This window comes from Gekko japonicus, unplaced genomic scaffold, assembly GCF_001447785.1.
Source record: "Gekko japonicus isolate JY-2015 unplaced genomic scaffold, Gekko_japonicus_V1.1 scaffold369, whole genome shotgun sequence".
NCBI lineage: Eukaryota > Metazoa > Chordata > Lepidosauria > Squamata > Gekkonidae > Gekko > Gekko japonicus.
This window is the reverse complement of record NW_015160846.1, coordinates 578035-596714: the sequence shown is the minus strand read 5'-3', so window position 1 is coordinate 596714 and position 18680 is coordinate 578035. Positions and strand designations below refer to the sequence as shown.

At 47.6% G+C, this 18680-nt stretch overlaps 1 protein-coding gene across 1 annotated transcript; it reads right to left on the bottom strand.

Moving 5' to 3' along the window:
• Positions 1-2570: 2570 nt before the first annotated feature.
• Positions 2571-17421, bottom strand: RAB8B (RAB8B, member RAS oncogene family). The gene is made up of 7 exons (XM_015420101.1): positions 17330-17421; positions 12522-12582; positions 11149-11226; positions 8447-8536; positions 6372-6437; positions 5093-5143; positions 2571-3709 (listed from the first exon to the last, which is right to left on the bottom strand). Exons 1-7 carry the CDS (start codon positions 17419-17421, stop codon positions 3617-3619), a joined length of 531 nt encoding a protein of 176 aa, XP_015275587.1. The 3' UTR covers positions 2571-3616.
• Between the last annotated feature and the right edge of the window lie 1259 nt (positions 17422-18680).

The window sequence follows — 18680 nt, the reverse complement described above, 5'->3', positions numbered from 1 at the left end:
TTTCACCACACTATTTCACACACAAAAAACCCCTGAACACTTAATTATGTAATTTTATTTGAGACGCACATAGTTATAAAAAGAGTTCAATTGAAATAACGCCCCCTCCCTCCCCACCCACCCCCCTCTTTCTTTTTGTACACAGGATCAGCACACAATTAATGATTAGGGTTACACGTTAACCAGATGACAAGTCCACATTATCCGCAAGAGACCTTCCACCTGATGCCTTTGGAGGAGTGAAAAATGTGCTTCACACGTGGTAGAAAACAACTGTGTGTAAAAAAACAAAAACCTGGGCTGTTTCGAGGTCACGCTGGATCTCTCGGGATTTAGCATATTGCATTAAGATAAAGCCAGGAAAGTACTATTTGCACAGGGGGGAAAAATGTTTGTAAGGCCATAGGAATGCACTAAAAAATTCCCTAGAACCCAGGAGAAGAAAAAGAAAGACTATATATGAAGTTGCATTCAGATGTCAAGTTTGAGAGTGGGCATCCAATAAAACGGAGCATCAGCCATTTCTTAAACCTTCAGCCTTACAAATTTTACTTTACTCCTTCTAATCGGGCCATTCCTGTCATCGCCCAAAACATCTGCACGTTTTTTTTAATCCGTCACAGATCCTCCAAGCTGTTAACCACCAGACCGCTGACGGAACTGAGAGTTTTCCTGTACATCCCTTTTGGCTGACGGAAGTAATGGACTTCCTTCCTGCAGATCTGGAAGTGAGACGTGGGAATGGGCCCGGGGCGGGTAAATACCCCGTTTGTTTAAAAAAAAAAACAAAAAACAAAAAAAGCAACAACACGGCACTTCCCCCACCCTCCTCCAAAGCTGAAAAGTATTTTACAAGTACTGTACAGAAAGAGTGGCATGTCCAATAAAGATCAATCTTTCATACGCATGGAAGAAATCCAAATTTATAACTAGATGCGTAAACTTTTTTTTTAAAAAAACCCCAAAACCAACTGAACGAGACAAGGCTTCACTGGAAGAAACAGTTTCAGCTAGTGCGCCTGTTTCCGGCGGGCATTTTCTCATTTAGCGGGTCTACTGACATTCTGAGAAGCAGCTAAGCGGAGAACGGAGGATTCTCTTCCTTAGTAGAAAGAAAGAAAGCTTGCCCTTTGTGGAAGTGAAGAAAGGTCTTCAGATTAAGGCCAAAACTTGTAGAGAATGCAGAGACAGGTGGACCCAGTCCATTTCAGCCATCAGTTCGGCGCCATCAACCTTGTCTTTTAAAAGCCTGAACAGAAAGATGACTCCTCCGTAGAGTTATAAGAACGCACCGGATGTGTTCAGAAGCAAGAGAAGCCTGCGTCAAGCGCACGGGACGCAGAGACGGGCTATACCGTGTGTCTGTGCACCTCAGTCTAGAGAAACATCTCAAGCAAAACTCCATACAATCAGTTGGACAAGGCGGCCTGTTCCTGGGGGGTGGTGGTGGGGTGTCTAGATCAACCTTTGTGGAAACAGCAGCCCCCCGTCACTTCATACTACTGGCAAAAAGGGGCCGCGTTTTGTTTTCCCTCAAGACTACAGTCCCTTTCACGTGAAAACAGAATATTCTTCAGAACTTCAGCAGGGAACAAACAATACCGTCGCTATTCCTTTCACGGGGGGGGGAAATATATTCAACGTTAACATTACGAAGCAAAGTTTAACTGTGTGGGCATCGTTACACCAAGCATAAAGTGGATTTCCTATGGTCTTACTCAGATTTATGTACATTTTTAACACGGCTAGAAGTAAGAAAATAGCAAGTTTTTTTTTTTAATAAAACGGAGCAGATGGCCCCCATTTGCTGCTGCTTCAAGAAGCACTCGATGTCGACTAGGTTTTTTTTACAGGCTCCCTCGGAGGGAAATCCACAGAGACTACGTTCGCACACGGAACCCAAGGAGTGAAAATGCTAGCGAGGAGCAGAAACGAGCAACGAAAAGACACAGAAAGTAAGCCGTGGGACCTGCCAACCTTCCCGACGACCCCCGTGAGATACAGACGGAAGGACGCCACCATCCAGGGGTGGCAAAAGGACGGGACGTTCGCCGTGGGTGTGATCACACATGCTGTGAAGAAAGCACTTTTGCTGGGGCTCGGGGGCTTTAGTCCTTCGCCTTTTCCAACGGCAGGACAGATTGTTGCGGGGAATCATTTTTTGTTCTTCTGTTCAATACTCCTACCAAATCGACACCCGTCTCCCTCCCTGATGGAACCAGAGAAACACGTATGGGAAGGGACTGGAGGAACCCCCCCACCTTCAGATTCCACAACTCCACGACAATACGTTTCCCCCTCACCCGCACAGGATGGAAGACAAAGAAACGTTTCGGACACGAGACACAGAAGTGAAGTCCGAGGTTCGGCCGCCTCACTGTACAAACGGGTGCCATGAGAAACCAAACACCGCTTTCTGTATTTTAAAGAAGTGAGAAGCACCGCTCAATAAAAGAGAGGGGGACCCTTAATTTAGATCATTAGGTGACTAAGAGGAAAAAGACAACGTGCTCCTTGAACTTTTCGCAGGAACTTTTTACAAGAAGACCAACACCCTGCATTCGCCCCCCGCCTCCCCGGGGGGGGGGGGGGGGGATATTTCGACACAAACAGGCCTGTGCGTTTCGTTAAAGACAAGCAGGTAACCCAAATGGGAACTTTTAAGTGCCTTGGGTGTTAGAAACGTTTCCATCACTGGATCACGTGGAAACATTTATTTCACAGATATTTGTGTGCCTGAGAAAGGGCAAAATCCGGTCAACCGTCGGCTGCCACGTCTGGGCCCCCCGAGGACTCTCACAAAGAGCCGTCTCCCCTCGCCCAGACACACGTGGGAACAGCCACCAGAGCAAAAGCTTGGAGGTTTCCATACATCTCCAGAAGCTCTTCCTCTGGACCACTTGGATACCAATCATCTGTCCCTCTGAGGCACAAGTAATTTGTACCACAAAGGGAGGTTCTGCAAGGACAGAGGACGGCCCTGGAGAACTTCTGATACGGACGCGGAGGCAGGGAGAAGAGAAACAGGGATCTATCCCACTTGGGACGACCTCCCGCCCCCAAGAACAACACTCCGGTGGGCCAGAACCCTGCTCTACGTTTGGTGGTATTTGTTCTCCAAGCTGGGGGGGGGGGAGAAACAGGCGCATGGGGATGAGGATCTCTGGCCAGACCAAAGAAGAAAAAGCTGTGCAGGAAGAAGCGTGAAAACTGTGCTGACAGGCAACGGAAGGCCCACGATGCAGACGTGCAACAGTTTAAAGAGGGGGGTGGGTGGGTGCGAGAGAAAAGGAACCGCAGCGGCTTCCGGATCGGGCACAGAAGAAGCAAAAGCAATGAAGGAAAACGTAGACGTGGCTCCCGCACGGGTGGTGTCTCTCTCAGCCTCGCGGCATCCGTGTCTGAGAAGAGGGAGCAGAGCGAACCGGAATCCGTGTTCTTCTCGGTTCGGGTGTTCGGACGAGAGCTCTCAGCAAGCAGCCGGGGTGGTCACATCTCCCGTGGCCGGGAGGAGAGCATGTGTGCTTTCAAAGAAGCAGGAAAAGGGTTTGTTTTTTTTCTCGTTTTGTTTTGTTTTTTCTTCTAGGCCTGCTGCAGTCTGTTATTAGGGAGTTCATCAAAGCAGCGCGCATCGGAAGAAGCTGGTCTTCTTCGATCTGTTTTCTGTTATTTTCACGGGCCCGCCTGCACTCGCCGAACTGCCGTCGTTCTACGAGGGGAGAGGGGAGAAAGGCGTCAGGGACTCCGCGACTCCTGTCTTGCGCCCCCCCCCCACGAACAACAAAAGGCCCGCAAAATAGTTTTAATGATGGGAACAATCTCCATTTTCAGTGAGCGAGCGAGAGTACATCCTGGCTAACCTGATCGTGTCAGATCTCAGCAGGGTCGGCCCTCGTTAGTATTTTGATGGGAGACCAACCAAGGAAGCCCAGGGTTGCCACGCAGAGGCAGGCACTGGTTAGTAGTTGGATGGGAGACCTCCAAGGAAGCCCAGGGTTGCTATGCAGAGGCAGGCAAGGGCAAAACCACCTCTATTCGTCTCTTGCCCTGTCCTGGATGGCCTAGCCTTTTCTTTTGGATCTGGGGAGCTAAGCAAGGTCAGTCCTTCTTAGTACTTGGAGAGGAGACCCCCCCCCCCAAGGAAGTCCAGGGGAGCCAGGCAATGGCAAACCACCTGTGTGAGCCTCTGGCCTGGAAAACCCTGCACTGTTGCCAGAAGTCAGCTGGAACTTGACGGCACTTTCTACCAGCAGCACCGGCAATTTCCAAACTGCGCGCCAGGGCACAGGTAGGATGCTTCGTGAAATAACGACAGTCTCTTACTTATGAGCCGAGGGAGACTGCCCAGGGGTTCCAATCCAGGAGTCTGAGCAATTTGCTTCTAAGCATACTGAGCACGAGGGGAGCGGGAAGGTCCCGTCTGATCACAGACCAGACTGGCGCCTTTTGCATAACCTATTTTGTGTCTCGGGTTGGACGTCAGCAAAAGCTGCCTTTTGTCTCAGGTTAACTATTCTGTGCCATGATCCCCCCCCCCCACTGTTTCTTCAAGCTGCAGGATAAAGACCAGGGGTGTCAAACATGCAGCCCGGGGGCCGGATCAGGCCCCCAGAGGGCTTCTATCAGTTTGTATCTCCGCTCCCTGGCATTACATTTTATGACACGCATGGCCCGGCCCGACAAGGCCTCATTTATGTCAGATCCGGCCCTCGTAACAAATGAGTTCGACCCCCCCCCCGGGATAGACTGCTCAAAAGCTCTCACACCCTCTCTCAGGGACCTACAAACCCACCCTCTGCGGCTGCTGTGCCAAGTGTCACTCCCACTTTGGCAACCAAGAAGCGGAGTGCCGTAAGAGGGCGACCCTCTCGCCCTTCCCCCTGGCTCAGAGAGGGGCAGGTGGAGCCCGCTGTGATACAAGCGGCCACAAACCTCGCCAGAAATAGAAGGGATTTATTTCACGTGAGCGGGGATAGAGGCAAGGCTCCCCCTCTCCCCGCCAGGGGGAACAGACAGGGTCAGCAATGAGCACAAATTCTGGCTACGGTTTGCAGATCCCTGTGTACAGTACAAGACAATACAAGAAACCAACCATTTTTCTGTTGAGTTTTGTCATAATATCCCGTGCAAGAGTGAAGAAAGCCTGGAACCAAGAGAGGAAGGGGGGGGGGGGAGAGAAAAGATTTAGTACACGCAACAGGACTGAGGAGTTCACTTCTGACCAACTAACGTCTTAGCCGTTTGGGTTGCCTTTTTGGAATCTACAAGGCTGAGACTTCTGCTGAGTACTCTGTGCAATAACTGTATAATAGATGTGATACATTTCTGTTATACTGTCTTTTTAATTTTTTTATTAAAGTTTAAATTTCTATCATCCATCCATCCATCCATCCATCCATCCATCCATCCATCCATCCATCCATCTATCTATCCATCTATCCATCCATCTATCTATGGTGTATGGCCTATAGGCTCTTAAACCTAATAAACTGAAACTGAGCCCCAACAACCCGGTTTAGAGCAGTCCTGCGATAAATGCTTTTTTAAAGACATTTTAAGATTTGTCAAGTTTTGGCTTTAGGGGAATTGGCTCCAAAGCGATGCCCAAGAACAGAAGATTCATTTTCATGCCTCCAAATAATTTCAATATGTACTGCCTCAACCTCGCCCCCCCCCCCGAGTACTTCTATCCGTCTGCCTGGTATGGTAAAAGAGGGTCCCACGGCACAGGGCATGGGAGGAGCTCTAAGAGTCTGCCTGGAGCATATGGACTCGAGGAAGTAGTACAGGTAGGCAATGCTCCCTCTAAGCTGTGGAGTCTTGTGAGCAAAAATCCTACTTTGTGAGCTACTGACATTAAAGTTGTGAGCGAGCGGCTTGGCTACTGCATAAATGAGTTGGCTCTGGAGCCCCATCCTTCCTGAGCGAAGACAAAAATGTGTGAGCCGGAGGCTAGAAAACTGTGAGCCAGCTCACACTCACTCAGCTTAGAGGGAACACTGCAGGTAGGCAGCCCAGAAAACAGTCAACAGCTCCGGTATAAGTCAATACATTGTCTGCATCAATGTGGTACTATGATACAACTCAAAATACAGGGATCTCTGCTGGATCAGACCAATAATCCATCCAGTCCAGCAGCCCGGCTTACACAGTGGCCAACCAGGTCCTCTGGAGGGCCGACAAAAGGGCAGAGAGGCCGAGGCCTTCCCCTGAGGTTGCCTCCTGGCTCTGGGATTCAGAGGTGGACTGCCTCTGAATGTGCAATTTTCCCCTTTAGTCCCCATGGCTAAATCAGTCAGACCTCCCCCTCCACACACATTTTAACCACCAGCAACCAGACAAGCACTTAGCAAAGTTCAGTCCCCATTTACCTCTTCCACATTTATGCTCGATTTCGCACTGGTCTCCAGAAATTTGATGCCGTAATCGATCGCTAGCTGGAAAAGAGTGTTAAAACTCGGTCAGGACTTAGGAGAGTCGATTTTCAACAAAGCAGTTGGATGTACTGGCATGCCTACAAGTGCTTAAGAAGTGCAGATTTCCCTCTGCAAATGATTACCCTGCCTAGGTGAGATCCCCAAAGGACCTGTGTACATAGCACAGGGTGTAGGATTCAGGGAGGGAGAGGAGGGGTTGTCTATCCTTCCGTTCCATTTCACACCTTCCGGAATTTAGAGCCACCCCTGGCTGGAGGAATTAGGATTGTTTTGATGAGCACAGATAGGCCCTGGAAGGTTGCCTGTGCACCCAGAAGACAGCATGCTGACCGCCCCTGGGGTTCTCGCTTCTGCACTGTGTTCGTATCTAATGTGTTGCCATTTTTATGTTCAGCAGAGTAAAAAAACTTCAGGTCAGCAAGAGAAAAAAAAAGCCACAGCATTTAGAAGAAGAAGAAGAGATTGGATTTATACCCCGCTCTTCACTACCCAAAGGTGTCTCAGAGCGGCTTACAAACCTCCTTTTCCCTTCCCCTCCCCACAACAGACACCCTGTGAGGTAGGTGGAGCTGAGAGAGCTCTGAGAGAAACTGCTCTTTTTCAAGAACAGCTCTGAGAGAACTGTGGCTTGCTCAAGGTCATCCAGCGAGGTGCAAGTGGAGGAGTGGGGAATCAAACCTGGTTCTTCCAGATTAGAGTCTGCACACTTAACCACTACACCAAACTGGCTCTCAACATGCGATATTCGTGCGATATTCATAAAACAACCAAGTCTTTATCACAGCGTCAAGACTAGAAGCTCTATACCATTCAAGACTAGAAGACCTATACTTGGGAACATGACTGGGACTTCTATACTGCTGTATATCGCGTATTGTAAGTAGGATCTTATTATGTAATTTCTGGACAGCTTAATGCATCATGGGAAAATGTGTGCTATGCTTCTGTTTCTTTCTGGTGGTTCCAGATTCCTCAAATCCTTATGTGCTGGTCACCTGAGAAGAGGATATAACTGACATCTTTAACTATAATGCTAAATATTGACATAAAAATGTACGATAGTAAAGACAGATATACACAAATAGACAATGTACGAGGTAACAAAGCAGATTTAGTTAAGACCTAAATGGAACCCCCAGATTTCTTTTAAGTAACTTGTTTGTCTGTTTGTTTTTGTTTGTTATAAAAAATAATTTTAAAGAATTTCCTCATGTGCTGGTTACTGAACGCCCCAGTCTGTTGGCTGTACTGACTCACTCTGTGTAATCTGCCTGGAGTCCATGGAAGAAAGGCTAACTATAACTAACATAAATAAACAAAAAATTAAAATACCAGCAGAAGCGTTTGTGGACAAAAAAGTCTTTACGGTACCAGACTGCTTTTAGTGGGACAAGTTAACTCTATTGTGCTCTGGGTTCTGCATTCACCTTTTGCATTTCCGTTCCCACCCCCTTCCAGGGCATTAGCCTACCCTACTGTACAATTAGTGGCTTGAACTAATCAGAACGGTTACACTAAGTTTGTATTTTATTCAGCATTAAGGTCCACGCTGGCTTGAAAGAAGATTGTGGCTCGTAATATGCATGATGGAGCAGACAATGGAGAGATCGGTTCTCTGTGGGCCAGGCTGTGTAGAAAGTAAACGCAGAGAGGGAAACTATATCCAAACGGAGGCAGGGAGGCCGCCTTTCCAAATCAGTAGAGTTACAGCTGAAGGAGGAAGCATGTGCAATTTCCACTTAAGAATCCCACTGTCTGAATCTTTTTTCTCAGCATCACTGATTAGGGCAAATCTTAGGCTGCAATTTAAGCTCAAAGTTGATGAATTCGACCCTTTCTTAAATCCAGAACATTTTCCTTATAGCCGGAAATCCCATTCTGTCCCCAAAATGAATAGAGACACCAGAGCAACACCACTGCCTGCTTCAGTGGGGGTGGGGGTTGGGAATAAAGGCCATCAGGAACATCAGAGACCCTGCCTAAAGAGCTTGTCAGTGGGCAAGACTTACCTTCTCTCCTTTTTCTTTTGAAACTTGTCTTTTTTCGTTCATATCGCATTTGTTACCCAAGATCATTCTCTCTACGTCTGAAGAAGCATGCTGAAGAGAGGGGAAAACATGAAACACAACCAAGCCACAAAAAGTGTGCCAGATGCAACTTGAGTCGAGTCTATTTTGGGGGAAATAGTAAGGGGACGAAAGGTGGGTCTTGATCTCTACCTGCTTCATACGCATTTACGTTAGATCTAAAAACACAAAGCCCAGCAAGAGCAGCATGTTTGCCATGCTAAGGGGTACCTGATGAACTAATCACTGGAATGAACCTAACAGAGTGGAAATCGGAGCGCTAGGAAAAACCACAGCTGGGCAGAGAGCCAGAGAACTGACATTAAGGCCTGGTCTAGACAAACAGTTCATCCTGTGGTAAATCTGTTCTTATGTACCGTCCATTCTTGTAGGGGTTTCTTCTAATGAAACAAAGACATTTGTGCTTGAAATGTGATTGGATAACTGCAGAGTGCCATTGCTCAAGGATTTTTAAAAAAATCTTAAATGGGAAGGAGGAGGAGGAGACTGGATTTATACCCCATGGCCCTTCCCTACCCAAAGGAGTCTCAGAGCGGCTCACAAACTCCTTCCCCTCCCCACAACAGACACCCTGTGAGGTCGGTGGGGCTGAGAGAGCTCTTGACAGAAACTGCTCTTTTTTCAAGGACACCTCTTATCCGACCTACGGCTTGCCCAAGGTCATCCAGCAGGTGCAAGTGGAGGAGTGGGGAACCAAACCCGGTTCTCCCAGATTAGAGTCCGCGCACTTAACCACGACACCAAACTGGTATTATTTATTATTTATTTCATTTCATTCGACTTCTTATACCGCCCTGACCCCTAGGGGTCTCTGGGCGGTTTACATAGAGGGTTCTAAGAACACTCTACTCCCTAACTAGGGCCACATTGAACAGGGACGGGGCTGCCTACCGGCACCCAGGTGGTGGGCTGTTGTTTCTCCGATTCGGCTTAATTTCCTTTCCAGGCAGTCTATAGAATAGATCCAGGTGGTATAGGTCTGTGGGTCTGAAGCAGCAGAACAAATTTAGGGTCCAGTGGAGCACCTTTAAGACCAACAAAGTTTTATTCAAGGTCTGAGCTTTCACTATTTGAAAAAGTGTGCCTGCACTCGAAAGCTCATGCCTTGAATGAAACTTTGTTGGTCTTAAAGGTGCCGCTGCACTCTAAAAAAGCAGAAAGTGATGAATGCAAAGTATTAGCCAATGGTGTCTCTCGTGTGTTCACTTGAGTGCGTAAAAGAAATATCCCAGTTTAACATAGTGGGGTGTTGAGAGTTTGCTGTCTGATCCCTGGGAACAGATTGGTCACGGAGGCTTTTCCTAAAAAGATAACCAACCTGGAACCAGAAATTGGGAGTGTTTATGTTGCTGAGCATCTATCCTGTATGGACTGTTCACTTTCGGGACTAGGCTCTGAGGACCAAACTGGACGTGACCAATGCTCCCTCTCAGCTATGGAGTCTTGTGAGCAAAAATTCTACTTGGTGAGCTACTGACATTAAAGTGGTGAGCGAGCAATTTGGCTACTGCATAAACCAATTTGCTCCGGAGCCACATCCTTCCTGAGCGGAGACAAAAATGTGTGAGCCGGAGGCTAAAAAACTGTGAGCTGGCTCACACTAACTCAGCTTAGGGGGAACGCTGGATGTGACTCTGGAAGGCCCACGGTGAGGTCATCCCAGCAATGATTTAAAGGTAAATTGCAGGGGTGGGAGCTGCACGGGTGTGTGATTTGAATGGGGGCCGTGGCATGGGAGAGGGTGTTTAACGGGCAGACCGGAACTTACTTTACCTCCGGCACTGTGGGAAGACTTAAACCCCTTCCTCCTCCCGCCCAGGAGGCTGACAGGGATCAGAGCCCCGTGGAGCCAAACCCTGGGGAGGGCTGCCCTCTGTCTGTGCCCAACTGAGGTGTGGGTAATCAGACATCTGGAGCAGAGGTCCATGAGTGGCTATGAGCCACAAGATACAGATGGAACACTCTGTCTGGGGCAAGGGATGCTCTGTATCCTTGGTGCTTGCAGGGGGCCTCCCGGTGGACCTCTTAAATGGTAACTACCTCTGTAAACTCGAATGTACTTAGATGACCGTCATATACCTTAAGAGTCTCTTAAAGTTTTATTAGGCAGTTTTTGTTATACATGTAGTGGCCTTATACTAAATCAGAGACCCTTTGTCTATCAAGGTCAGTGCTGTGTGCTCAAAATGGTAGCGGCTCTCCAGGGCCTCAGGCGAGGGTCTTTCGCATCACCTACTGCCTGCTCCTTTCAACTGGAAACGCCGGGGATCGAACCTGCATATGAAGCAGATGCTCTTCCACTGAACCACGGCCCCTCCCTGTTTCATCTCCATTCCATCAGGCAAACAAACTTGGAGAGAATCATCATCCTTTTCCTTCCACCTCTCTCTCCCCCTGAGGAAAGCCAACTGAAAGTGATACCGAGAATGAATCCATCTTTCCCCCCACCCTTCATATTTTCTTGTTTCAGACCTGCAATCCCACCAATGGATCCAAAACCACTTGGATTCCACGCCCCTCTGACACGAAAGCAGCATGGCCATTTTAGCGGCTCGGTGATCTTTCCATCGTTCTGGACCAGTCTGCCAGCCAGCGTAGCCCGCTGTTCTGCGATACAGACCTACCTCTTCTATGTTCCTTATCCAGTTTTTAATATTGTCGAAAGACTTCTCATTCGTGATGTCGTAGACCAGCATGATTCCCTAGAGAAAGCAGAGTCACCGTCAGCAACGAGGCACGCCCACCTTATTCCGCTCACGCCGGGACACCTGGAATCGTTCCTCCAAACCCAACGGGTACATCAGCAGAGAAGCGGAAGATCCGTTTTCACGCTGTCCCCCATTCTCCTCCTTGCCCATTTAGGTTTTTTGAGCCTCCCTTATGTTAAAGTAGTATCAAAGCAATATATACAAATTTGATTCCAACGTATCCTCTAAAAACAAAACTGCCACAGGAAGTGGTGGCGGCTACAAGCATGGACGGCTTCAAAAGGGAATTAGATAGGCATATGGAGCAGAGGTCCATCAGTGGGTATTAGCCACAAGGTATAGATATGGGCTCTGGGGCAAGTGATGCCCTGTCTTCTTGGTGCTTGGGGGGGTCAACAGTGGGATGGCTTCTAATGTCCTGGCCCCACTGGTGGACCTCCTGATGGCACCTGGTATTTTTTGCCCACTGTGTGACAGAGTGTTGGACTAGATGGGCCTTTGGCCTGATCCAACATTGGCTTCTCTCTTATGTTCTTATTTTATTTATTTATTTATTCAAATTTCTGCCCCGCCTAAGCAGGCTCAGGGCGGCTTACACAAACAAAAGCATACGAACATTCAGATATTAAAGTGCCAGCAGAACAGTGTTCCCTCTAACCTGAGTCAGTGAGCTAGCTCACAGGTTTTTTTTAGCCTCTGTTTTTTGTCTTAGCTCAAGGAAGGACGGCACCAGAGCAACTAATTCATGCAGCAGCCAAATCGCTCACTCACAGCTTTATATTTATTTTATATATAATTTCAATTTATAGCCCGCCCTCCCCGCAACGCGATGCCGGCAGCTCACAAAGTCGAATTTTTGCCCACAAGACTCCACAGCTTAGAGGGAGCACTGGAGCAGACATATTCTGCTGTCATAAAGATGGCATTATACATGCTATAGATTATCGGAGTATTCAGCTCATTGGTCTCCCCGTATATGATGGGCGGGCACAGGTTGTCAGTAGTAAACCAGGCGCCGGGCTCTATAAGTTTCTGTTGCTATTAAACTGATGGTGATAAAGGCTTCCTTCCTTACTAAGAGACGGAGAGGTTAGAAAAGCACACCACCAGGATCTCCACTGTGTGGCTGGCGGTAAAGCTGGGGCAGCTATTTTGTGGCTCACCCCACCTTCTGCAGCAGCCGTTTTGTGGCTGCGCCCACCACACCGCGTTAGAATTCCAGAGGCGCCCGCAGGCTCAGGAAGTTCAGGGACTCCTCTCCCAGACCGTCAGCAGCAAAGTCCACTCACCATCGCGCCTCTGTAATACGCAGTTGTGATCGTGCGGAATCTTTCCTGGCCTGCCGTATCCCTGTAAGGAAACCAAAGCAGGTTGCGTGAAAACTAAAGGCAGGGCGGGGAGGGGGAACGCAAAGGTGCAGGGTGTGGCCACTAACCCTCCCCCAAAATCACCACTCTTACCAGGCAACATTTCGCTTTTCCATTTAGCAGCAACATGCAGAGACCAACGTACACTTAAGCTCCACGTTAGACAAGATCAAACAAGCAAATGCTACGTATTCACACTCAAAGTACCAGTTACTCCTGGGGGTGGTGGTGGTTTACAAGCAAGGCAATTCCAGGTTGCAGGCTTGGACCTCAACCCTGACATGCTTATCTGGAAACCTCCTGTTCCCCCAGCAGAGACTCCCCCTTCGAGAACAGCGCTGGTCAAGAGCAGTTTAGATCAAGGGTGTCAAACATGCGGCCCAGGGGCCGGATCAGGCCCCCGGAGGGTTTCTAACAGCCCCGCAGTGGAACCGGCTGCCTTCTGCTTCTTCTTCCAGTTCTGCTGCTGTTGCGTCATCGTGGGTGTGCAGCTTATGGATACACACACCTGAACAGCAGACTCAAGATTGCAACAGCACAGACATTTTGATGCAATACTTCAGAGCAAGAGGTGTCAGTTAGCAGACACTGTTCAATAAACAAAATATTGCAAGAGCGCTAATGTTTTAAGCACGTTTTTATTTTAAGTAAAAAAACCAACCCTTTGTGTTTGTGTCCTTTATAAAGTTTATATCTCTGCTAGCTGGCATTACATTTTATGACACACATGGCCTGGCCCAACAAGGTCTAATTTAGGTTAGATCCGGCCCTCACAACAAATGAGTTCGACACCCCTGGTTTAGACGTTACAGTTTGGTGTAGCGGTTAAGTGCGCGGACTCTAATCTGGGAGAACCAGGTTTAATTCCCCACTCCTCCACGTGCAGCTGCTGGTGTGACCTTGGGCAAGCCGTAGCTCTGAGAAGAGCTGTTCTTGAAAAAAGAGCCGTTTCTGTAACAGAGCTCTCTCAGCCCCACCTCCCTCACAGGGTGTCTGTTGTGGGGAGGGGGAGGGAAAGGAGATTGTAAGCCGCTCTGAGACACCTTTGGGTAGTGAAGGGCGGGGAATAAATCCAATCTCCTCTTCTGCCCCTCGCTTCTGTGCATGGAGAAACTGGGTCTCTCAGACCACATCCTCCACCTCATCAGCACCACCACTGTGTGTGTTTAATTCATATTCAGTGCGATTTCACCTCCCAGTATTTCCACGAGGGCCCAGCAGTCGTATCTGAAGGTGCCTTCTCCCTCCTGTGATGATTTTACACTGGCTTCTGCATCAGCAAACTTTGGTGGTGGTGGTGGTGGAAGAGGCTGTCAAGTCACAGCCCACCCACAGGGTTTTCAAGGCAAAAGACGGCCAGAGGTTGTCCTTTTCAAGGCAAAAGACGGCCAGAGGTTGTTCGCCGTTGCCTGCCTTGGTGTAGCAGACCTGGACATCCTCAGGCTCAGGGTAGCTAACAACACGTTGCCTGCCTTGGTGTAGCAGCCCTGGACATCCTATTTATCCATTCACTTTATGAGATTTTTACCCCACCCTACCCCGCACGCAGGCTCAGGGTAGCTAACAACGTATCATAACAAATAAAACAAGAGCCAAAGCAACCATCCATTTAAAAAAAACATCAAAATTAATCCAGTATGACTTTAAAAATTCGAAGTGACTAACAATCCCAATAACTAACCAGAGCTGACCCAGGTAAGTTTCCAAGATCCAATGAGAAGTGGGCTAGGCTGGGCCATACAGGTCAAGGCAAGAGACTTCCTCAGTGGTCTCCCTTCCGAGAACCAGCCAAGGCTGACCTTGTTTACCTTCCAAGACCTGATGAGCGCAGGCTGGCCTGTGCCATCTAGGTCAAGGCAAAAGGTGAACTGAGGTGGTTGGCTATTAACTGACTTCTTTGTAGCAACCCTGGACTTCCTTGGTGGTCTCCCATCCAACTACAGGCTGACCTTGCTTGGCTCCTAAGATACGATGGGATCCAGCTAGTCTTGGCCAATCAGGTCAGGACCAATGTTCCCTCTAAGCTGCGGAGTCTTGCGAGCAACAATTCTACTTTGTGAGCTCCTGGCATTAAAGTTGTGAGCCGGCAATTTGGCTACTGCAAAATTTAGTTGGCTCTGGAGCCATCTTTCCTGAGCTAAGACAAAAATGTGTGAGCCAGAGGCTAAAAACCTGTGAGCTAGCTTACACTCACTCAACTTAGAGGGAACACTGGGACTCAACTAAACTATGCTTTCTTTAACTTTCTTTAACTAGGCTTAACTCTTTTCCCACTGCTGAGTTAACAGGTCGCTTTTCTAAAGTCCCCTACTCGGATCGCTTATGTAACTGTGAGACTGGAGCTGTGGAAACACTGGGCCATCTTCTATTATGTCATCAGTGGTCGACTCCCAGATCGATTTGGATCACTCCAGTTCTTACCAAACACCGATTACCCACTGAACTCTGGGTGGTCCCCTATCTGTTGGCAGATACTAATCCTGAAACCACTTATTCCGTCACTAAATTTTTAATGACAGTTTTATCTGTAAAGCAAAGAAAATCTGGCTTGGCCCAACTGTAACAGAATTTGGCATGCACCCAGTTATTATGATTTAAATGAATATTTAAATGAATTATAGTTTTATTAATGACTTCTGTTTTAACATTTTAGGTCCTTTAGATCTGATTACTTCGACCGTAAACTTTTATTGTAAAGTTCGTGTTATGAGGCTAATGTTGTATATTCATCTTTTATAACTGAGCTTAAGACCTTTGGTCATAGAAGCTAATAAATGTAAGTAAGAAAGAAAGAAACTATGCGGGCTCACGTTCGGCAGGTACTCTGCCAATCGTACTGGTTACCAGTAGAATTCCGGATCCGCTTCAAGGTGTTGGTAACAGCCTCATACGGCCTGGGACCAACGTATCTGAAGGACCGCCTCTTCCCGTATATACCCCAAAGAGCACTACACTCTAGGGATCAACACCTCCTGGTAGTCCCTGGCCCACGAGACCAGGGTCGGGGCCTTTTCTGCCCAGGCCCCTGCCTGGTGGAACATGCTCCCCGCCGAGATGAGGGCCCTGCGGGATCTAATTCAATTCCACCGGGCCTGCAAGACGGAGCTCTTCCGCCAGGCCTTTGGGCTAAATTTCTTTTTATTGCATTTGCAAAGCGCAAGCTCCTCCTTAATACTATTTATGATGTCTCCTCTTTGTAATGTTTTGGTAACCTGGGTTTGCTTTTTTGATCCTGTATGCTGTTTGATGGGTCTTTGACCGTAATAAATAATGTTGTTGATGTTGTTGTTGTTGTTGAACGTTATTACATTAGCTAATATATTTGTATAAATGACATGTAGAGCGTTCACCCTGGCCAGATGCAATGCCATGCCGTCCGCCATCTTATTTGGCAGATTCAATAAGGTTTCTCAGCTGGCCAGATACTGCCCATGCAGAAAGAAATGCGTGGAATCTATCACTCATGTTCTCCTGCATTGTAACCTGTACATGGACATAAGGATCACATATTTACAATCTCTTTTAACCAGTATGGGTGTTTGTTCTGATGCTCTTAAGGTGAATAGACTTTTAAGAGATCTCTGACCGGATATTACAGAGAAGGTGGCTAAGTTTCTCTGTTTGGCTTTAAAGCTGCGCCAAAGGTTCTTTTAGAATTCTTATATATGTGCTTTTAACTGGTTTTAAAATGTATAAATGGTTCTGATAATTTATGCCAATAAAGGCTCACTTGACTTGACTTGACATGACATGTTGTACCCACCCTGAGCCCGCTTCTGGGAAGGGCGGACTATAAATGTGAAGAAATAAAAAAAATAAAATAAAAATTAACTTTGCCTAAGAGCACCACAGAACATACATGTTACAGCCACTAGGAGGATGTTCTCTAGATTTTTTATGATTAAGGAAAAGTGTGTGAAACTCTCTTCACTGTGCTGTCTAATGTCTGCAGCTGAAGGAGAAGACGCATTTCATGAATACCGTAGAACGTAGGTTATTTGCGAGACAGGTTTATACAGCAGGCTGCACATCACGCAGTGCTACATGAACACAGAGCTTTCGAGCCTCAACAAGGCTGCCTGACCAAAAGTTATTCCACTGGAGACATGGGCCCAGTGAAAGGCATCTGAATGCTGAGCTTTTGCAGACTTTCACTGACTTGAGATAAAGTGCAAGAGAAGAAGAAGAGATTGGATTTATACCCCACCCTTCACTACCCAAAGGAGTCTCAGAGGGGCTTAAAAACTCCTTTCCCTTCCCCTCCCCACAACGGACACTCTGTGCGGTAGGTGGGGCTGAGAGAACTCTGACAGAAACCGCTCTTTTTCAAGGACAGCTTTTATCAGAACTACAGCTTGCCCAAGGTCATCCAGCCAAGTGCAAGTGGAGGAGTGGGGAATCAAACCCGGTTCTCCCAGATTAGAGTCCGCGCACTTAACCACGACACCAAACTGGCTCACTACCCCAAAGAGGTGAGCTAACAATTCAATGGTCCGTTATTTGGTCATGAATACCTTGTGCAAAGCAATGGAATTTCAGCCGCCAAAACTTTTTTCTGTTGCCAGTTTTCACAAGCTGATTTGAGCACTGAGTAATTATGCCCACAATTATTTTTAATGCGTCGAGAAGAGTTCTGCAGACAACCAGTTCATCCTGCAGCTACCCCACTACGGATTGGCTGTGGACACCCGCTCATCCAATCAGATCAAGTTACGCTCTTATAAACTTACCATATCTGTAGTTTGATTTTCTTCCCATCTAGTTCTATTGTTCTGATTTTAAAATCAATTCCTAGGGGACAAAAAAAAAAGATTGCTTTCATTAGGATTCTATACCGTTCTGCTACTTTTCTCTCAAATTCTACGTCGATCAAGCAACAAAAACATGCAGAAGTTTAGTATTTTCCAGTGCACTAGAGCAGATATCTGCCCAGAACTCTGGTGTGCATTTGGAGAAGCACCGGGGAAATTCGGTCTATAACACACGGAATGGGATGGCAGACCAGCTATCTGAAGAAACAGGAAGCGAACGCGGTGCTGAAGCCAGCCGTGCATAGCTGCTACTCCTACCACGTGGAGCTTTCATTTTCCTGTGGAACCTTTGCTTTCCTGAAGCGTCTTATACAAAAGATTAGTGAACTTTACTTGGATTTTGTCTTTTGTATTAAGTACTGCTGGATCCTAACCCTTTAAGAAATCATAAAAATGCTTGAATATGACAAATATTTGAACTGTTAAGAATTGTTAAAATTGCTTTGGATAATATATTCTTTCTACTTCTGTTTGTAAGTTATACACTGAGTCTTTGTGTTTTGATACAACCCTCCAGGTGGTGGCTGGAGATCTCCTGGGATGACAACCAATGTTCCCTCTAAGCTGTGGAGTCTTGTGAGCAACAATTCTACTTTTTGAACTACTGGCATTAAAGTTGTGAGCGAGTGATTGGGCTGCTGCATAAATTAGTTTGCTCTGGAGCCGTCCTTCCTGAGCTAAGACAGAAATGTGTGAGCTGGAGGCTAAAAAACTGTGAGCTAGCTCACACTAACTCAGCTTAGAGGGAACACTGATGACAACTGGTCTCCAGGCGACAGAGATCAGTCCACCTGGAGAAAACGAGCACTTTGGAGGGTTGACTTTATGGCATTATGCCCCACTGGAGCATGCAGAAAGAAATGCGTGGAACTCTCCTGGAGAAAATGGCAACTCTGGATGGTGGATTCTGTGGCATTAGACCCCGCTGGGGTCCCTCCCCTCCCCAAACCCCCACCCCCCTCCCTCCGCCTTCCCAAAACTCCAAGCATTTCCCAACCCAGAGCTGGCATTACTTGAAACGAAACAAAGGGAGGGGGGGAGAAGATGGAAACAGACCCTGCAAATGGGAGTCACACTAATGAGACTGAGACCTTAGGAGCTTCCAACCTCCCCATTCGGAGATCTCAAGAAGTGAAATGCGTTTTTACAAACTGGTTTTGAAATGTTGGCAGGGGAAACAGGCAGGCAGGCCCCCACAGCCCCCTCCAAGGTCAAGCCCACTCCAGCCAATTCCTTGGAGGCCACCCCCCCCATTAAATCATCACCCCTG